This window comes from Cherax quadricarinatus, chromosome 10 (genome assembly GCF_038502225.1).
Source record: "Cherax quadricarinatus isolate ZL_2023a chromosome 10, ASM3850222v1, whole genome shotgun sequence".
Lineage (NCBI taxonomy): Eukaryota > Metazoa > Arthropoda > Malacostraca > Decapoda > Parastacidae > Cherax > Cherax quadricarinatus.
Window position 1 is genome coordinate 35254618 of NC_091301.1, and position 20453 is coordinate 35275070.

At 38.3% G+C, this 20453-nt stretch overlaps 1 protein-coding gene across 1 annotated transcript in view; it reads right to left on the minus strand.

Annotated features, from left to right (window-relative positions):
* LOC128688074 (solute carrier family 66 member 3) overlaps positions 1–20453 on the minus strand; it is a 76733-nt gene that overhangs the window by 28543 nt on the left and 27737 nt on the right. Inside the window, exon 3 of the mRNA XM_070083826.1 lies at positions 10112–10232. Within this exon, the coding sequence (XP_069939927.1) occupies positions 10112–10232 (121 nt within the window). The remainder of the gene's footprint in view (positions 1–10111; positions 10233–20453) is intronic.

A 20453-nucleotide genomic window follows, 5' to 3' on the forward strand; every position in this document is an offset into this window, starting at 1 on the left:
ATAGTTGTATTTCCGATTTCTTGGTCTCATTTGATAGAATGGAAGACATATTACAGAAATAGAGATGATTTTGATTGGTTTTAGCACTGGAAATGGCTTGAAACTGAGCTCAAAGTAGCAGAAATGTTAAATTTTTGCCGATATTCAAGAGTAAACAAACGACCTCACACGTCTAATACACATCAGCTGGTGGGTCTAATATACATTCACAAATATGGTGATGATATTTATACAATTATTACAGTATTGCATAACAGTAAATCTTCTATTTTTTGGTGTGAATAAAAATTCATTGTGAATAAAAAATCAAAATGGAATTTATTTGTAAAGCCTCAAAACATAACTAATGAACAGAGGAAATGTTAGTTTAGTGCCAGGAATGCTTACATTGTTCATTCTGGACCCTATTTTGAAATTGGAATATTTTGAACTTTGTGTTAAAATGGCCAAATTAACAATTTCCGATCACTTTATTTTGTAGTTGAAACAGTTGACTTGGCGATTTCTTGTGCTCAATCGATAGAATAGAAGTAATACTAGTGAAATAGCTAAGAATTTGGTTGACTGGAATAATGTAATTGGCCCAAAATGGGAGTCAAAGTCGGCAAAATCGCCGATTCGTAAATATCGCTGACACATCAAAATTCGCGAGAGCATAATTTCGTCAATTTTCCACCAAATTTCGTACTTTTTGTTTTATTACCTTCACAAAAAGATTCTCTACGATTTCATAAGAAAAAATAACAAATTTTTTTTTTGAAAATTCTTGGACACTGGTGCGTGACTCCAGATTTGGGCCTTGGACCCTGAAAGGGTTAAAGGTTAAAGTAAGACATTATATTTATGTAATCTTTGTAGCTATAAGTATTTTACCAAATGTAACACTTCATTACATCCATCTACAATTACATTATTATCATTTTTTTTTTTCACAATTTTGAGGCCTATAATTTTTTTTTTGGTGGGGGGAATATAATGAACATAATTTTTTTTTCCCATATGGCCTTCAGTTTATTTTACATGCCATTAACCCCTTAACTGTCTAAATGCAGATCTACTTTATGCTAGCGCTCCAAACATGGATCAACATTTTAATTTTCTTGCCTCCAAATTTGGCACGATTGGCCTGAGATGCCTTGTCAGCATAGAATGGGTCTTAACGCTCGGTGTGCACAGTATTAAAAAATCTGGGACCACTTAGTACCTTGTAGGAGCACCAGTTCCATCGAGTGCCAGCTAGAACAAATTGTGCGGCAAACACCAGGGATTTACTTTTGTCAAGTCGCATTAACACTCCCCTTTTCAGAGTAAAGTGATGTTGACCCTGAGTTCAGTATTGTACGCCTGTGTACAACACTGAAATTCCACCAATCATCTCATGAAATTCAGGGATGCCTGATTAGCGATTAAAGAAACTAATTTCCGCAGACGCAAGTGCCTTGAATCAACACTAATCACTGTTTCTAATACAGTGGACCCCCGCCTTACGATCAGCTTCCAATGCGACCAATTATGTAAGTGCTTTTGTACGTGTATTTTTGGGGGTCTGAAACGGACTAATCTAATTCACAATATTCCTTATGGGAACAAATTCGTTCGGTAATGGCACCTGAACATACTTCTGGAATGAAATTATATTGTAAGGCAGCTTCTTCATCTCTGAAGTCCTAGCAAGAATCCTCCTGAAAACAGTAAACCCTGCCATCACATAGTCTCTCCTGCTAATACTACACAAGCACATTACAGAGGATGAACACTGAAACAGGCCTTCTCTAATCCAACCTCCAATAGAAATATTTGTCTAACCTATTTTTATGCTACCTAAGTAACAGCTTTTATATCCTTTTACTCATGTGTAAGTTAATTGTTCTACCATATTGTATTACTACTACTACTACAATTTATATCACCTCACTTTAAGCCTATATATACCCTCTGTGTCAATGTATTGCTTGTAGTGGCTTGACAAAGCTCCTGGAGAGCGAAATGTTGCCACAATAAAATGTCACATTAGTTTCACTTGTGTCCTTTAACTTTACATATTGTCGGTAATCCTACCAACATATATACAATCTCTGTCTCTGTTTATCTCTTTCTCTGTATCTGTATTCATTAGATAGGAGTGGTGGAAGTATGAATGAATGGTGGTGAGTGTTTGATGGGCAGTCTGCTGGTTCAGTCAGGGTGGGTGCATAGGTCCCACTACCCCTTACCCCTTTTCTCCACCCGGTGAGAGGTGATGAGTGTGTGTCTGACCTATGGTTCATCACTTGATTTGCGGCTCCCATCAAATCTGTAAGTATTCATTCCACTCCTGTCTCAATTATTGTGTGTTCTGGGATTTGGTTTCAGTAAGAGTTTCACTCTGGTTTAGGGTTTTAGACTTCAATTTATTACTGCCTTGATTTGACTTAGTGTTATGTCATCTTGTAATCCTCACCATTTCTTTTAACCCTTTGACTGTTTTCGACGTATAAATACGTCTTACGAGCCAATGTTTCTGACGTATATATACTCAATAATTCTAGCGGCTTCAAATCAAGTGGGAGAAAGCTGGTAGGCCCACATGTGAGAGAATGGGTCTGTGTGGTCAGTGTGCACCGCATAAAAAAAATCCTGCAGCACACATTGCGTAATGAGAAAAAAAAAACTCTGATCGTTTTTTTGGAATAAAACGCCGACTTTGAGGTGTATTTTCGTATAGTATTTATCGTTGTATTCGCGTTTTCATGGTCTTAGTTGATAAAATGGAAAACATATTACAGAAATAGAGATGATTTTCATTACTTTTACGATGAAAACGACCTTGAAACTGAGCTCAAAGTAGCGGAAATGTTCGATTTTTACCAATGTTCAAGAGTAAATAAATCACACCACACGTCCAATACACGTCAACTGGGGAGTCTAATATTCTTTCACTAGTGCACTGATATTATTTATACCATTTTTACAATAATGCAGTCGTCTGCATAACAGTAAATTTTGTATTTTTTTGTATGAATAAAAAATCAAAATAGAAAGCAATAATAATATAAGAGGGGCCTAGAGATGTGACTAATGAACAGAGCATATGTTATTTTAGTGCCACGAATGTCTACCTTGTTTATTCTGGACCCTATTTTGAAATTGGCATCTTTTTATTTTGCGTGAAATTGGCCAAATTGCCAATTTCTGACCACCATATTGGGTAGTCCAAATTAGTAAATGGGAGGTTTCTTGTACTCAGCTGATAGATAAAATGGAGTTCTAAAGAAATAGCTATGAGTTTGGTCAACTGGAGCAATGGAATTGGCTGAAAATTGGGCTCAAAGTCGGCGAAATCGCCGATACGCACATGTCGCCGAGACCGCTAACTTCGCGGGAGCATAATTCCACGAGTTTTCGACCAAATTTCGAACTTTTGGTGTCATTACCATCGGGAAAAGATTCTCTATCATTTCATAAGAAAAAATAATTTTTTTTTTTTTAAAAAATTGAGCGACATAGAATGACAGTTTCAGAGAGGGGTCTGAAACAGTCAAAGGGTTAAAGGCCGTATGCCTATTGTGTGAGTGATTTATCGAGTGGTGTGTAACTATGTTTTTTCATTTTTAGCCTTGACTGTCAGCTCGGGTTATCCGGCTCATGCGGGATAAAGATAAGGGCAGCATCTATCTTGACACATCTACCTACACTGGTCCCCTTTCAACACGTAGCCAACCACCCAGTCACTACACATCATTCAAGCAGCCTTCTCCCAGTCGTAACTACACCAGCGTTCATGCTGGTTCTTGACAGGCTACTTAACTGCTTCAACAGTATAGTGGCTTTCAGAGGATCAGTCAACATCTCCTTGGCAGAATATATAAGTGTGTTGGGGATACTGTCTTCTGCTTCAAGTCACGACCACCTGTGACCCCTTCCCCCCATCATCTAGAGCGGCTTAGCGTTCTCAACCACTGTTCAGAGTTATGTGCCCAGAACATTGGCACTTCATCAATTTACACTATGTCTTAGTGTACATATTAGCTTTGAATTAATAATTCTTTATATACAGTGGAACCTCTACTTACGAGTGCAACCATGAGCAAGTTTTTCAAGATACGAGCAGTTGCTCAGTCGATTTTTTGCTTCCAGATGTGAGCAAAATTTCGAGATGCGAGCGGGCCTCAAGGGAGGTTCCCTGACGCTGGTGAGGGACTCTTGCTCTTGATCTAGAGAATTGGATCTCAGTTGTTTGTTGGACTATCTAACTGAAACTTGAGCAATGAAAAATGAAACAAATGGGACCATAATTTTCATTAATACTTTTGGGTGTCTGGAACAGATTAATTAGATTTACATTATTTCTTATGGTGAAAATGATTTCGAAATTCGTGAATTTCAACTTTTGGCAGACTCTCTGGAACGGATTAATCACGAAAATCGGGGGTCCACTGTATATGCACATTCTTATATCTAGGCCCAATTTATCACTCACAGCTTATCTGAGTGAGCTGAGCTCATGGTGTAGAACTACGGCTTGGACCCAGGCTTCAAAGCTGTAAAACTACGGGACCAACCCTCAAAGGGTTAAAAATCTATGCTGAGTAAACAGTGTTATTCAGTGTACAGAGATTTAGTATGATTATAAATATACTATTTTTTTTTTTTAACAAGTCTCCCACCGAGGCAGGGCTACCCAAAAAAAGAAAATCCTCAAAAAGAAAATACTTTCATCATCATTCAACACTTTCACCTCACTCATACATAATCACTGTTTTTGCAGAGATGCCCAGAACACAACAGTTTAGAAGCATATACGTATAAAGATACACAACATATCCATCAAAACTGCCAATATCCCAAGCCCCTCCTTTAAAGTGCAGGCATTGTACTTACCATTTCCAGTACTCAAGTCTGGCTATATAAAAAATAACTGGTTTCCCTGAATCCTTTCACTAAATATTACCCTGCTCACACTCCAACAGCTCGTCAGGTCCCAAATACCATTTGTCTCCATTCACTCCTATCTAACACGCTCAGGCATGCTTGCTGAAAGTCCAAGCCCATCGCCCACAAAACCTCCTTTATCCACTCCCTTCAACCTTTTCGAGGACGACCCCTACCCCACCTTCCTTCCCTTACAGATTTATATGCTCTCCATGTCATTCTACTTTGATCCATTCTTTCTAATGACCAAACCACCTCGACAACCCCTCTTCAGCCCTCTAACACTTTTATTAACTCCACACCTTCTCCTAATTTCCACACTCCGAATTCTCTGCATAATATTTACACCACACAATGCCCTCAGACAGGATATCTCCGTCACATCCAACTGCCTCCTCGCTGTGGCATTTATAACCCAAGCTTCACACCCATACAAGAGTGTTGGTACCACTATACTTTCATACATTCCCTTCTTTGCCTCCATAGATAATGTTTTTTGTATCCGTATATACCTCAATGCACCATTCACCTTTTTTCCTTCATCAATTCTGTGGTTAACCTCATCCTTCATCCATCCATCAGCTGACACGTCAACTCCCAAATACATATTTAAAAACATTCACTTCTTCCAAACTCCTCCTCTCCAATTTGATATCCAATTTTTCTTTCTTTCTTTCAACACACCGGCTGTATCCCACCAAGGCAGGGTGGCGCAAAAAGAAAAACAAAAGTTTCTCTTTTAAATTTAGTAATTTATACAAGAGAGGGGGTTACTAGCCCCTTGCCCCTGGTATTTTAGTCGCCTCTTACAACACGCATGTCTTATGGAGGAAGAATTCTGTTCCACTTCCCCATGGAGATAAGAGGAAATAAACAAGAACAAGAACTAGAAATAAAATAGCAGAAAACCCAGAGGAATGTGTATATATACGCTTGAATATGTATGCGTAGTGTGACCTAAGTGTAAGTAGAAGCAGCAAGACGTACCTGAAATCTTGCATGCTTATGAGACAGAAGGACACCAGCAATCCTACCATCATGTAAAACAATTACAGGCTTTCATTTTACACTCACTTGGCAGAACGGTAGTACCTCCCTGGGCGGTTGCTGTTTACCAACCTACTACCTAAAATATCCAATTTTACTTTATCTAAATCATTTGATACCCGCATCGCCTTACTCTTTTCTATGTTTACTTTCAACTTTCTACCTTTACACACACTCCCAAACTCGTCCACTAACCTTTGCAACTTTTCTTTAGAATCTCCCATAAGCACAGTATCATCAGCAAAAAGTAACTGTGTCAATTCCCATTTTGTATTTCATTCCCCATAATTTAATCTTACCCCTCTCCTCAACACCCTAGCATTTACTCCTTTTACAACCCCATCTATAAATATATTAAACAACCATTGTGACATTACACATCCCTGTCTAAGACCCACCTTTACTGGGAAGTAGTCGCCCTCTCTTCTACACACCCTAACCTGAGCCTCACTATCCTCATAAAAACTCTTTACAGTATTTAGTAACTTACCACCTATTCCATATACTTGCAACATCTGCCACATTGCTCCCCTATCCACTCTATCATATGCCTTTTCTAAATCCATAAATGCAATGAAAACTTTTTATTTTTTTTATTATCACACTGGCCGATTCCCACCAAGGCAGGGTGGCCCGAAAAAGAAAAACTTTCACCATCATTCACTCCATCACTGTCTTGCCAGAAGGGTGCTTTACACTACAGTTTTTAAACTGCAACATTAACACCCCTCCTTCAGAGTGCAGGCACTGTACTTCCCATCTCCAGGACTCAAGTCTGGCCTGCCGGTTTCCCTGAACCCCTTCATAAATGTTACTTTGCTCACACTCCAGCAGCACGTCAAGTATTAAAAACCATTTGTCTGCATTTACTCCTATCGAACACGCTCACGCATGCCTGCTGGAAGTCCAAGCCCCTCGCACACAAAACCTCCTTTACCCCCTCCCTCCAACCTTTCCTAGGCCGACCCCTACCCCGCCTTCCTTCCACTACAGACTGATACACTCTTGAAGTCATTCTGTTTCACTCCATTCTCTCTACATGTCCGAACCACCTCAACAACCCTTCCTCAGCCCTCTGGACAACAGTTTTGGTAATCTCGCACCTCCTCCTAACTTCCAAACTACGAATTCTCTGCATTATATTCACACCACACATTGCCCTCAGACATGACATCTCCACTGCCTCCAGCCTTCTCCTTGCTGCAGCATTCATCACCCATGCTTCACACCCATATAAGAGCGCTGGTAAAACTATACTCTCATACATTCCCCTCTTTGCCTCCAAGGACAAAGTTCTTTGTCTCCACAGACTCCTAAGTGCACCACTCACCCTTTTCCCCTCATCAATGCTATGATTCACCTCATCTTTCATAGACCCATCTGCTGACACGTCCACTCCCAAATATCTGAATACATTCACCTCCTCCATACTCTCTCCCTCCAATCTGATATCCAATCTTTCCTCACCTAATCTTTTTGTTATCCTCATAACCTTACTCTTTCCTGTATTCACTTTTAATTTTCTTCTTTTGCATACCCTACCAAAAATACCAACCACTTATTATTTTAACACATTGGCTGTCTCCTACCAAGGTAAATGGACACAAAAAACATTAACCAGCATTTGTCCAATAATTGTTTGCCATAAGTGCCAAGACCAGTGGTGGGCACAGCTAATCAAAAAGTTAGCTCTGCTAACCGCTGATCCCTTAACTAAAAAATTAGCTCCGCTTACACTAAACCACTAAACGGCCGAAAAAATTAGCAGAAGCTAACGCTTCACGTTAACTTTTTCACATGAATTCAGATTCAGCTTAGTTTTTTAGTCTTTCAATTGTAAACAACATGACTATCAGTGTCAAGTGCAAACTCCTTCTGTATGCAGATGACAGTGCTTTGTTAATGTCAGGTAAAGACCCACAAGATATAGCTAATGTAATAACACTAGAACTGGAGTCCTGCAGCAAATGGTTAGCAGATAACAAACTATCATTACACCTAGGGAAAATGGAAGCCATACTCTTTGGCACAAAAAAGCAAACTGAGAAGGGCAAATAATTTTAATGTCCTGTGTAATGGGGAACCCATCACTTCAGTTTCCTCAGTAAAATATCTGGGAATCCTCTTTGACTCATGCATGTCAGGAGAATTGATAGGGAACAGCAAAGTAAAGAAAGCGAATGCCAGACTGAAGTTCCTCTACAGACAAGTACAGTGTCTACGTACCGAGACACAGTGTCTACCTACTGAGACAGTGTCTACCTACTGAGACACAGTGTCTATCTATTGAGACACAGTGTCTTCCCACTGAGGCACAGTGTCAACCTACTGAGGCACAGTACCTATTTAGGCACAGTATCTACCTACTGAGGCACAGTATCTACCTACCGAGGCACAGTGTCTACCTACTGAGGCACAGTGTCTACCTACTGAGGTACAGTGTCTACCTACTGGGCACAGTGTCTACTTACTGAAGCACAGTGTCTACCTACTGAGGCTCGCAGGACCCTATGTCTAGCCCTTATATGATGTCATATGGACTACACTTGCTCTTCATGGTACTCTTTTGACAAAAAACTGAAAGATAGACTACAAACCACCCAGAACAAAATTGTAAGATTCATCATGGACTGGGTCCAAGAGAACATGTAGGCCAGGATGAATTACAGCAACTGGATATACTGAATGTTGAAGACAGAGTAAAACAACTGAAGTTAAATCAAGTTTATAAAATTGCTCACAAACAGTGTCCAGAATATCTTGCTGCCAGTTTTGTCAAGGTTGGGAACCAAAGCAATCATAGTACTAGGGGAAGGGAACACAACTTTGTAGTACCTACAGTCAGTGGCCAGGCTTCAAACATCCTTTATTATTCAGCAATAAAAACATGGAACAGGCTGCCTGCACATGTCAAAGCCAATCATAGCATGAAGCAGTTCAAGAGGAGAGCCGAAAGGTACCTAATGAATGTAGGAACAGAAAGGGAGGAGAATAATTTTAAATTTTTCCAGCTAACACATGTAAATGTAAATAACTCATTTTACCTTATTCCTAGTATATATCCTTTATAGTATAATAATAAGATATTATCTCCTTTATAGTATAATAATAAGATATTAAAAGAACCCCAATGGAAATAAGTCACTTTGTCTAACTTTTTTGGGTTATTCTAGGTTCTCTACACATATGCTGCTATGTATGATAATCTGTGTAACTGTATTTGTGTATACCTGAATAAACTTACTTACTAGAATATAAGAGACAAGTACAAAATTAGGAAAAATAATGTCAGAGATCACAATAAAACAAATACAGCAAATGGCAGAATAATGAAAGTTTACATAATGAGAACTTTCAAAATAGGAGATATATCTCCTAAGATGGTACTGTCTGATTGAGGGGGAGGGGTATGGAGGACTATAACAATGCTGCTGCACTGACAAGTCACATTTACATGTAGTCAGCCAATAGCATGCCTGACTGACTGTTAGAGAAACGCCCACAACAGACAGGAACAAACACGAGCGCCGCTGAAAAGGCATTGCTTTCCAACTACCAACAACGTACGTTTTTTTTTGCGGAACTTTATTTAGCGGAAGCTAATTGGTCCACCAACAGTTTCTGAAGTTAGAGGAAATGCTAATCCGCTAAGCAAAAAGCTAGTTCCGCTAAATGGCGGTTAGCGGATTAGTAGAACTGTGCCCACCACTGGCCAAGACATTACAATTTAAGTGACTATCGAAACTGCTATATCTTGGCCTCTCCTCTAGAGTGCAAGCACTATACTCTCTACTTCTAGGACTCAAGACCTACTAACCAGTTTCCCTGAAACCCTTCATATATGATACCTTGCTCATACATGAGCAGTATGTCAAGCCATGGAAGTCACTTGTTAATGCTCCAATATGATAATCTTATTCAAGCTTGCTAGATGCTCAAGCTCCTACAACTCAATATTTATAGTTTTTATTTACTTTAGTCTTATCAACTGTATTTTACTTTGGTATATGTTCTTCTGGTCTACTTGGAGTGTTCTAGGGGTCAGGACCCCCAGAGCCTGATTCCAGACCAAGCCTAAAGGTGGATGGCCTGGTATGAGGCAGTGTGAAACAAACATTATTGTTGTTAACAAGCATGGCATATCGATACTTACTAACACAAGTGTATGCTGAGATGGTCCACGATGGAATAGAGACAGTGGCAGAGTTCTTGGCCCGGATGATAGTTATTAATGCTACTACCTTGCTGCTTGCTGAAATAGGTGTGCACAGCCCCTGTCAATTAGACAAAATAGTTACTAATCAATAAATAAATAAACTCCATCACAAAATTAAAATCACATGCAACATTAGATAACAGAAAACACAGAGTTATCTCCCTGGAGATGCTGCAGTTTAGTGTTATTCAAATTGTGATATCTGTGCACTTTTAGCATGACAGCTGTTGAAGGAATCATGGTGAATTTTTCTCTCTTAACCCTTACAGGGTTGGTGCCGTACTAGTACGGCTTGCGCGCCGGGGTTGGTGCCGTACTAATACACATAAATTCTAGCGGCTTCAAATTAAGCGAGAAACAGCTGGTAGGCCTAGATGTGAGAGAATGGATGTGCGTGGTCGGTGTGCGTGGTAGAAAAAAATTCTGAGACCCAGTGGCGCATTGTGGGAATGCCATTTTAGCAGACCTTGTTCACCATGCCTCGTGGTAAAAAGCTCCTCACTCCTCGGCGAATTGGGACACTTTTGTTCCCCAGTGACAGTTCTAATACAGATGGAAGTGCCAGTGAAGATGAGTTTCAAGGTTTTGATGAGGTTGTGACCGAAACTAATGACCATAATACCGGTAATAGTGAGGAAAACCCAGACGACCCTCAGCCTTCCACCTCTGCTGCTGGGCCATCTTGTTCATGTTCAGTTGTACCAGAATCAAAGAGGAAACTCCTATTTTCCCAAATCCCAGACTCAGATGTGAGCATTGGTGATGATAGTGATAGTGAATATGAACTACAAGCTCTTGAAAACAGTTCCAGTAGTGATAGTGAAGTGGAATATTCTCCAGTAAAGTGTCAGTATATACAACGATATATGCGCTCTGGTGGTGTGCCATATGCAATTCCAAGGGAAAGGAGTACATTTTTGGCTGTACAACAGGAACAGACAGTGAAAATGAAGATGATAGTGCTGCAATTGGGATGGAAAATGTGCATGGGGGTGGTAGTGGTGCGGGCCATGAGGCACCAGCAGTGGGCCATGCTGCCACCCACGCCGCTGCCTCAGCTGATCTACAACAAAGGCCACCATTACCCACCCACCCAACCACCACACCAGCCTCCACAACCACAACCTCCACAACCACAACCACAACCACCTGTCAATATCCAGTACCCACCAGCAGACCGTACCTGGGATTGGCAAGAAGCTGATAATTTTGTTCCCAATCCCCATCACTCTGATGAAAGTCAAAATGGAATACGGCCATCTTGTATGCTTGGGAACAATGCCACTGAACTGGAATGTTTCGAGTTATTCTTCGACGAACCCCTGATGGAAATTATTGTCAGGGAAACCAACAGATACTACGAGTACACCATGGCAAACACAATATTTAACCAAACTCACGTCTACACCAGGGGAAGGAGACAACTGTGGCTGACATGTATCTTTTGTTTGCCACAATAATGCTTATGTCACATGTGTATAAGCACAGTGTGAAATCATACTGGTCAACAGACCGCATGATTGCAACCCCAGGTTTCAGTGATATAATAGGAGTGAATCAATATGTGCTACTATTATGTATGCTTCATTTCTCAGACAAAACCAGGCCTGACAGAAACGACAGGTTATATAAGATTAGGAATGTGTTTGTGGATTAGAAACAGAAATTCAATATGTATTTTTATCACTTTAGGAAGCTTGTTATTGATGAGTCTTTCATTCTGTTCAAAGGAAGACTGTCTTTCAAGCAGTATATACCAAGCAAGAGAAAACGCTTTCGTATAAAGTTGTTTGTACTGTCACTGCTCATGAGTCAAACATTACACCACTCATGAGTCAAACATTACACCACTCATGAGTCAAACATTACACCACTCATGAGTCAAACATTACACCACTCATGAGTCAAACATTACACCACTCATGAGTCAAACATTACACCACTCATGAGTCAAACATTACACCACTCATGAGACAAACATTACACCACTCATGAGTCAAACATTATCCCCTCATGAGTCAAACATTACACCACTCATGAAACATTACACCACTTATGATACACTACACCACTTATGATACACTACACCACTCATGAGTCAAACATTATCCCCTCATGAGTCAAACATTACACCACTCATGAAACATTACACCACTTATGAAACATTACACCACTTATGATACACTACACCACTTATGATACACTACACCACTTATGAAACATTACACCACTTATGATACACTACACCACTTATGAAACATTACACCACTTATGATACACTACACCACTTATGATACACTACACCACTCATGAAACATTACACCACTTATGATACACTACACCACTCATGAAACATTATCACCCATTACACACTTATGACACATTACACCACTAAAGAAACATTACACCACTTATGAAACATTACACCACTTATGATACACTACACCACTTATGATACACTACACCACTTATGATACACTACACCACTTATGATACACTACACCACTTATGAAACATTACACCACTTATGATACACTACACCACTTATGATACACTACACCACTCATGAAACATTACACCACTTATGATACACTACACCACTTATGATACATTACACCACTTATGATACACTACACCACTTATGATACACTACACCACTTATGATACACTACACCACTTATGATACACTACACCACTTATGATACATTACACCACTTATGATACACTACACCACTTATGATACATTACACCACTTATGATACATTACACCACTTATGATACATTACACCACTTATGATACATTACACCACTTATGATACACTACACCACTTATGATACACTACACCACTTATGATACACTACACCACTTATGAAACATTACACCACTTATGATACACTACACCACTTATGATACACTACACCACTTACGATACACTACACCACTTATGAAACATTACACCACTTATGAAACATTACACCACTTATGATACACTACACCACTTATGATACACTACACCACTTATGATACACTACACCACTTATGATACATTACACCACTTATGATACACTACACCACTTATGATACACTACACCACTTATGATGATACATTACACCACTTATGATACATTACACCACTTATGATACACATTACACCACTTATGATACACTACACCACTTATGATACACTACACCACTTATGAAACATTACACCACTTATGATACATTACACCACTTATGATACACTACACCACTTATGATACACTACACCACTTATGATACACTACACCACTTATGATACATTACACCACTTATGATACACTACACCACTTATGATACATTACACCACTTATGATACATTACACCACTTATGATACACTACACCACTTATGATACATTACACCACTTATGATACACTACACCACTTATGATACACTACACCACTTATGATACACTACACCACTTATGAAACATTACACCACTTATGATACATTACACCACTTATGATACATTACACCACTTATGATACACTACACCACTTATGATACATTACACCACTTAAGATACACTACACCACTTATGAAACATTACACCACTTATGATACATTACACCACTTATGATACACTACACCACTTATGATACACTACACCACTTATGAAACATTACACCACTTATGATACACTACATCACTTATGATACACTACACCACTTATGATACACTACATCACTTATGATACACTACACCACTTATGATACACTACACCACTTATGATACACTACACCACTTATGATACACTACACCACTTATGATACACTACACCACTTATGATACATTACACCACTTATGATACACTACATCACTTATGAAACATTACACCACTTATGATACATTACACCACTTATGATACACTACACCACTTATGATACACTACACCACTTATGATACACTACACCACTTATGATACATACACTTATGATACACTACACCACTTATGATACACTACACCACTTATGATACACTACACCACTTATGATACACTACACCACTTATGATACATTACACCACTTATGATACATTATACCACTTATGATACATTACACCACTTATGATACATTACACCACTTATGATACACTACACCACTTATGATACACTACACCACTTATGATACACTACACCACTTATGATACACTACACCACTTATGATACACTACACCACTTATGATACACTACACCACTTATGATACACTACATCACTTATGATACACTACACCACTTATGATACACTACATCACTTATGATACACTACACCACTTATGATACACTACACCACTTATGATACATTACACCACTTATGATACACTACATCACTTATGAAACATTACACCACTTATGATACATTACACCACTTATGATACATTACACCACTTATAATACATTACACCACTTATGATACATTACACCACTTATGATACACTACACCACTTATGATACATTACACCACTTATGATACACTACACCACTTATGATACACTACACCACTTATGATACATTACACCACTTATGATACACTACACCACTTATGATACACTACACCACTTATGATACACTACACCACTTATGATACACTACACCACTTATGATACATTACACCACTTATGATACACTACACCACTTATGATACACTACACCACTTATGAAACATTACACCACTTATGATACATTACACCACTTATGATACACTACACCACTTATGATACACTACACCACTTATGATACACTACACCACTTATGATACATTACACCACTTATGATACACTACACCACTTATGATACATTACACCACTTATGATACATTACACCACTTATGATACACTACACCACTTATGATACATTACACCACTTATGATACACTACACCACTTATGATACACTACACCACTTATGATACACTACACCACTTATGAAACATTACACCACTTATGATACATTACACCACTTATGATACATTACACCACTTATGATACACTACACCACTTATGATACATTACACCACTTAAGATACACTACACCACTTATGAAACATTACACCACTTATGATACATTACACCACTTATGATACATTACACCACTTATGAAACATTACACCACTTATGATACACTACACCACTTATGATACACTACACCACTTATGAAACATTACACCACTTATGATACACTACATCACTTATGATACACTACACCACTTATGATACACTACACCACTTATGATACACTACACCACTTATGATACACTACACCACTTATGATACACTACACCACTTATGATACACTACACCACTTATGATACACTACACCACTTATGATACATTACACCACTTATGATACACTACATCACTTATGAAACATTACACCACTTATGATACATTACACCACTTATGATACACTACACCACTTATGATACACTACACCACTTATGATACACTACACCACTTATGATACACTACACCACTTATGATACACTACACCAATTATGAAACATTACACCACTTATGATACACTACATCACTTATGATACACTACACCACTTATGATACACTACATCACTTATGATACACTACACCACTTATGATACACTACACCACTTATGATACACTACACCACTTATGATACACTACACCACTTATGATAAACATTACACCACTTATGATACACTACACCACTTATGATACATTACACCACTTATGATACATTACACCACTTATGATACACTTATACACCACTTATGATACATTACACCACTTATGATACATTACACCACTTATGATACACCACATTACACCACTTATGATACATTACACCACTTATGATACATTACACCACTTATGATACACTACACCACTTATGATACATTACACCACTTATGATACACTACACCACTTATGATACATTACACCACTTATGATACATTACACCACTTATGATACACTACACCACTTATGATACACTACACCACTTATGATACACTACACCACTTATGATACATTACACCACTTATGATACACTACACCACTTATGATACACTACACCACTTACGATACACTACACCACTTATGAACATTACACCACTTATGATACACATTACACCACTTATGATACATACACTACACCACTTATGATACACTACACCACTTATGATACATTACACCGCTTATGATACACTACACCACTTATGATACATTACACCACTTATGATACATTACACCACTTATGATACACTACACCACTTATGATACACTACACCACTTATGATACATACACTACACCACTTATGAAACATACTTATGATACTACACCACTTATGATACATTACACCACTTATGATACACTACACCACTTATGATTACACCACATACACTACACCACTTATGATACACATTACACCACTTATGATACATTACACCACTTATGATACACTACACCACTTATGATACACTTATGAAACATTACACCACTTATGATACACCACGTATGATACACTACACCACTTATGATACACTACACCACTTATGATACACTACACCACTTATGATACACTACACCACTTATGATACACTACACCACTTATGATACACTACACCACTTATGAAACATTACACCACTTATGATACACTACACCACTTATGATACATTACACCACTTATGATACACTACACCACTTATGATACACTACACCACTTATGATACACTACACCACTTATGATACACTACACCACTTATGATACACTACACCACTTATGATACATTACACCACTTATGATACACTACATCACTTATGATACACTACACCACTTATGATACACTACACCACTTATGATACACTACACCACTTATGATACACTACACCACTTATGATACATTACACCACTTATGATACACTACACCACTTATGATACACTACACCACTTATGATACACTACACCACTTATGATACATTACACCACTTATGATACACTACACCACTTATGATACATTACACCACTTATGATACACTACACCACTTATGATACATTACACCACTTATGATACATTACACCACTTATGATACATTACACCACTTATGATACATTACACATTACACCACTTATGATACATTACACCACTTATGATACACTACACCACTTATGAAACATTACACCACTTATGATACATTACACCACTTATGATACATTACACCACTTATGATACACTACACCACTTATGAAACATTACACCACTTATGATACATTACACCACTTATGATACATTACACCACTTATGAAACATTACACCACTTATGATACACTACACCACTTATGATAAACTACACCACTTATGAAACATTACACCACTTATGATACACTACATCACTTATGATACACTACACCACTTATGATACACTACACCACTTATGATACACTACACCACTTATGATACACTACACCACTTATGATACACTACACCACTTATGATACACTACAGCACTTATGATACACTACACCACTTATGATACATTACACCACTTATGATACACTACATCACTTATGAAACATTACACCACTTATGATACATTACACCACTTATGATACACTACACCAATTATGAAACATTACACCACTTATGATACACTACATCACTTATGATACACTACACCACTTATGATACACTACACCACTTATGATACACTACATCACTTATGATACACTACACCACTTATGATACACTACACCACTTATGATACACTACACCACTTATGATACACTACACCACTTATGATACATTACACCACTTATGATACACTACATCACTTATGAAACATTACACCACTTATGATACATTACACCACTTATGATACATTACATCACTTATGATACATTACACCACTTATGATACATTACACCACTTATAATACATTACACCACTTATGATACATTACACCACTTATGATACACTACACCACTTATGATACATTACACCACTTATGATACACTACACCACTTATGATATATTACACCACTTATGATATGTTAGTGTGTTATTCTAGTTTTTCTTCCATTACACGTACCCTATCACCACTAACCTTTCTGTGAAATCTAAAAATTTTTTCATTACCAGATTTTCTGGAATAAAAAGCAAGTTTTCTTACCACAAGTCTTGGAAAATTAGCCAGAGCTTATGTGCTGACAGTCAGGGTCAAGGGTAGGCTTCAGTTATGTTTGAGCAGTTGCTTATTAACATTATGTTACAAGAACTTGGAAACATTGTCTTATGTGTCATTTATGATCATGCACCTTATATGTGGGAAATACAGTAAAACATGCAATTCTCTTATGTTTCATTAAGTACAGTAGACCCTCAGTTTTCATGTTTAATCTGTTCCAGAGCGATTGGCAAAAACGGAAACCATTTTCCCCATAAGAATTAATGTAAATCCAATTAATCCGTGTCAGACACCCAGAAGTATTAAAAAAAAAATTTTTTTTTTGCTTAAATTCAGATTCATATGCAGAAATGAATGACAAATAAATATAAAGCACTAATAAAATGTATAAATGAACATTTAGCATCACACTTACCTTTATTAAAGACTCTTGTTGGTACATGGCAGACTGGGAAGAGGGGAGAGGAAGGAGAGTTTATTGTTGGAGACAGGACAATATGCTTCAACACGACACTAATATCAACTCCATGGCTTATTTATCTATCACAATTCATCTAATATGACATAATAAACAATATTAATAACATAGAAACATGACATATACTCAGGAATGAATAAAATATGTCATTATGTATGCACGAAAGAAATTGTGTTGTTGTTGTTGGGTATATAAGGGCCAATGAGAGCATAAGCCGTACATAGAGCCGGTGAAGGGAGCAGCAGAGACAGCGGTGTTCTCAGTAGCCCTATATAACTTCAACAACACTGGAGGAGTTAGGTTCGTGCTGTCCTTTTTCTATTGATTAACTGCTTAACTTACTTGCTACACTGTTAATGCCACACTATCGCTGGCTGGCGCTATAGCCTTTATCGACTCATACTGCTTTAGTATCGTACATATCGTAGAATCACTGAAGAAGGCACATTCTCCCCTCTCCTCCACTTTGGTACTTTGCTACAATTTCTTTCTTTAATTTTATCATGTTCCTCACATTCTTTACCAAAGGACTGGCAGTAGGAGCTTTCTTTGGACCCATGGTGGCTTATTTAGCAGTCACACACAATAAACAAGTGCCAAAAACAATGGATTACAAAATGTTTCGTATGACCTAGCAGGATATGTTCATTCACCGAAAAACAACACGACACTGCCTGAGAATGCGTGTGGGAGGCGGCTTTGTCTGTGCGCTGGGCACTGGATAGGTTCGTTACCATCAACAAAAACGGAACCAATATTTTGATGAAAAAAGTAAGCGAAAACGGAAATCGACGATAGCAGATAGCGACGAAAAGGGAGGGTCCACTGTATTTAGGATACTCACTGAATTTTGCATTTCAGCCACAGTTGTCTCTTTCCACCGGTGTAGTCTTGACTGTGGTGATATGATTGTACACCTTCCATTCAACTTATGACCTGCTCGACATACGTCCACTTGACTTACAACCGTTCATCTGGCAGCTGGGCTGGGCCGGCAGATGCATACCACTGTACAATATTTGACGACACTTACGGCGGCAACACGCCATGCAGGCAGCATCAGTTTGAGTTACCCTGCCCTATCAGCAGCATCATACTGTATTAACTTTACTAAATGGACAGTAAATTTCACCATGGCCCCTAAGAGGAAGTCTGAATCTTGCACTGGAGATTGTGGCAAGAAAGGCTCTTACTCTCGAACTCTATTTGTTTTCACTGTTGCACAAACCTGTCTGTATGTCTGCCTGTATATCTGTATGTCTGTCTGCATCTGTCTAGATCTGTCTGCTTATCTGCCTTTATGTCTTCCTGTGTGTGTCTGTCTTTCTATCTGCTTGTCTCTCTGTCTCAGAGAGCTGCTCATGAACCAACAGGTATTACACATGAAGCAGAGTCATCACATCTTCAATATGATGCTAATATCAGCTCTACGGCTTATTTATCTATCACAATTCATCTAATATGGCATAGAAACAATATAAAGAACATAAAAACCTGATACACACTCTAGAATGAATAAAATATAAACTTAACTGCTTTAAACTCCACATCTTGTGCCTGTGCTGGCGTGCAGGTACACATTAAGCCTTTGACTGTTTCAGTCA